Source organism: Oreochromis aureus, linkage group 15, assembly GCF_013358895.1.
Source record: "Oreochromis aureus strain Israel breed Guangdong linkage group 15, ZZ_aureus, whole genome shotgun sequence".
NCBI classification, from domain to species: domain Eukaryota; kingdom Metazoa; phylum Chordata; class Actinopteri; order Cichliformes; family Cichlidae; genus Oreochromis; species Oreochromis aureus.
The window spans coordinates 5565540-5569354 of NC_052956.1; the positions used below are offsets into that span (position 1 = coordinate 5565540).

The 3815-nt window shown below is 43.5% G+C and overlaps 1 protein-coding gene across 1 annotated transcript; it reads right to left on the reverse strand.

Moving 5' to 3' along the window:
• Positions 1 to 481: 481 nt before the first annotated feature.
• Positions 482 to 2008, reverse strand: LOC116332304 (thyroxine 5-deiodinase-like). Its single transcript, XM_031755220.2, has one exon. The coding sequence runs from the start codon at positions 1919 to 1921 to the stop codon at positions 1115 to 1117; it is 807 nt and encodes a 268-aa protein (XP_031611080.1). The 5' UTR covers positions 1922 to 2008; the 3' UTR covers positions 482 to 1114.
• Positions 2009 to 3815: the final 1807 nt, after the last annotated feature.

Here is a 3815-nt window from a genome sequence, read left to right on the forward strand (position 1 = left end):
AAAAATTTTGTTAAGTTCAGACTTGTTTGGGGATTTTTGTTTGCTTTTTTTTTTGGGGTCTTTTCCTCATTGCTTGATCATCATATCAGTTTCTCTTCACTGTCATTTCTCATTAACCGTGTTACCCAACATGAAACAGGCCTCTTCTTTTGAACTGTATAAATAAAACTGAGTAGACTTTTGTTTCCTCCTTTTCACTCACACACACACACAAAAAGTTCCTTTCTTGAACTGGTGAATGGTTTACAAATTAGCCACAAGGACAGATTATGTACCAAATTAAAAAAGAGTAAACAACGCCATAACAGAGAGATAAGCAATCATATGAAGCTCAGTTCTAAATCTCTTCTTTAAAACTACACAGGAAGCAAATGTGACGACTTAATTTTTCTTTCTTTCCTTTCTCTCTCTCTTTTTAGAAGCAAACAGAAGCAGTAAAATAAAAATGGGTGCACCAGGATGACCAAAGGAAGAGCTTAAAGGCGTTTTCAACACTCAAAAGTGCGTCATCAGTGTGTGATCTGACATTTATTAAAAACAGTTGTTCAGTTACATTTGCTTCAACGTTACACCGTTAGGCAGTCGGTCACCGAGTGAGGCGTCTCGCTAATATGGACCCGCTACCAGTGTCGGAAACATCAGTGTCGGTTTTCTGGATGACCCTTTTAAAAACCGAACTTCACAGAGACACCAGAAGGCGATATTAGCCCGAACACACACACACACACACACACACACACACACACACACACACACACACACACACACACACACACACACAGAGGTATTGTAGAAAAATAGAGTGATTACCAATTGAATCCAATTGAGACTTTTTCATACAAAAGAAGAAATAAAGAGAATCGCTATGCGCAATCAATGAAAGTCGAGACAAGCACAAAATCACAGCCTACGGTCTATGCTTCAACATGACTTTAGGCTATTTTGACAAAGAGTCCTGAAAATGTTTCTTTTTTCCTCATGTTTTTTGCAAAAAAAAAAAACCAACAACAACAATGTGCCATGGGTGAACATCTGATAGCAGCATCTGGATATTTTGCACTGTGGGTTGGATACTTATTAAGCAGAGTGGGCAGAGCAGAGGGCAGTTCAGCATCTACACATGGAGTACCGCTGTTTGGGAATTCGGCAGATCGTTCCTGTATTGTTCCAGCCAGTTTCTAAGCTCGGAAATCCGGTATCCCTCTGGACCCCTGCCCCCCTGGTACACCACTTTTTCATCCCTCACGATGTAAAGTCTCTCAAAGTAGGCTCCGTACGCGGCGTTACACGAGTTGTCCATATTATCCACCACCACGTTGGTCTCCGGCACCTCAGTGAGCATCAGCTGAGCGGCTCTAAGTCTGTCTTCCAAACAGCGATGCTTGGGGATCTGATACGGCGCGTCCGAGCTCACCCAGCCGTCCGAGGGATGCGCCTCCTCGATATATACAACTAAAAAGTCCGCAATGTCTGCGTACTGACTCACGACGCGCTGAAACGCCGTCAGACGCGTCATGAATGGCGGTCAGGAGCAGCTGCCAAAGTTAAGAATGAGCGGTCTCTTCCCTTTCACGCAGTCCAGGATTCGCACCTGCTTCCGCTCCTGGACAAGCACCACCTCGGTGTTGGGCGCAGGGTGCCCAAGGTGCGCAGATTTGAGAAAGTCCAATTTCTGACCATGCCACACGGCCCTCAGGGACTCCAAGGTGAACATCTTGTTAGAGTCAGAGACGCACACCGGCGGGTCGTCCGGGCTCTCCTGCCTCTCTCCCATTTTCAGCAGCACTTTTTTCCTAATGCACAAGAAATCCAGGAGCCACAGCATAACTGCGGCCAGAAGGAACCGGGGAAGCAGCATCAGGCAGAGGGCTGCATGCTTCAGCGCCTTCGCCATTTGGACACCGCCGGAGTCGTCCATCATCTCTCCCCCAGCTGATAGGATGAGACTGTGCCGGCAAACGAGACAACTGGAATTTAGTCACCTTTACCCATTGGAGAAAACTATCTGACGCACGCAGGCACTCTTTTTATAGGTACAGCAGCGTTTGAATAATGAGGGGGGGGGGACACGCCTCCGGTACCCGCACCGCCCACTCACATGGTGGGGATTACCTCCCGTCAACTCTGGGCTTCAAAGATCCACAAAGACATGGGAAGCGAGAGAGGAAGAGATTGAGAGGTTGAATGTTGATAACACATGACAGTTCTCTATCTTCTTGGGGTTTGTTTTGTTTTTATATTTATTTTTTATTTTTTGTACTTTATTGGGCATATAGGCTTCGCACGGTTGGTTCAGAAAGTAGGCAAAACATTTGACTCACTTCATGCTTCAGGGGCCTCTACGGCCACTAGACGGCGCTGGATTCATACAGACCATCCAGGCTGGATGAGTCATTCGCTTCGTCTAGGGCCCCTCAACACCTTGTGAGGAAAAGGAGGCAGCATAAACCTGCCATCACCAGTTTCAAAACTGAAATGCATGTGTGTGTGTGCCTGTGATCATGGCAAAACATGATCCCAAAGACACAAACGGAAGAGGAAATGATCACTGTGCATGTTTTGAGCAACATTTGGGCAGCATTGTGTAGCTGAGATTAAAATGAAGGTTCGTATATGGGAGCTATGAACACTGAGTAGGCCATGCTGAGCTGGGCTTTGGGGTTATTGTAAGTTAAAAATCTGTTATTTTGTAAGCAACTTTTTGTTCCTGACTGTCTGGTCTAGTAAATGATGATTAAACTAGAAAATGAAACGTGGAATTTACTGTATTGTCATACTTAAGTTCCTCGTATTTACGATGATTACACAGGAAAAAAAAAAAGTGGAATTACTGTATTCTCATGCTTAAGTTCCTCCTATTCACTATGATACAAAAAGGCCGAAGCAAATCATGTTGCCTCACCATGAAATTTCCTCCTCGTCTCAGGCGTTGATGACATGGCATCCATGTGACTGCTTGGATCTGTTTCTCTGATGCCATAACACTCCCAGCATGTGTCCAACCATCATTCCCACCCCTGAGTCTGTCCCCTTTCCTCTTTGTTTTTTAAAAACTGTTTCTTTTTTTTCTCCTCCTACCTTTTTCTTTTTCTCTCTACCCCATGGCTTGTTTCACTGCATCGGCTGTGTCGTACACCGCCTTTAAAAACAAATAGGAATATACAGTTTCTTGTCACCTACAGAAATTTTTAAGGGGAATCGACTATGCTGTTCAGTATTTGTCATCACACATATACAAAGTTACAAAGTTGGATGACCATTTTCCTCACACATTGGCTTCTTTTTACTGGCTCCCTGTTAAATCCAGAATTGAAATCAAAATGCTTCTCTTCACATATGGGTATAGAATAATGAGGCTGCATGTTATCTTACAGATCTCATAGTACCGTGTCACCCTGTGAGACAGCTTGACCAAAGTGGCTGAAGAAGGGCAGGAGACAGATGCTGTCCAGTGTAGCAAGTGATTTATTCACCATCTTCGTGACAAAAAAATATTTACCAAAAAAACAAAACAAAACTCAAAACCAAAGTTAACTCAGTACAAATAAACATAACTGAACTTAAATCAACAAAAATTAAGGTCACGTGCACTCAGCTACACTGACCTGGTCTTTTCCTCTTGAACACCTGAGTTCTTCTGCTTAAATAGTCAGCTATCCAAACAATTTGTCCTCTGGACTATTCCATTCAGTAGGTAAGACAAACATTACTATACTCATAAACTTATGATGCTACTCTTTACTAGCAATAAAAACACTCTAAGGTGTAACCAATACATATTATATCAATGCATCCATTTCTCTACAAACAATGCT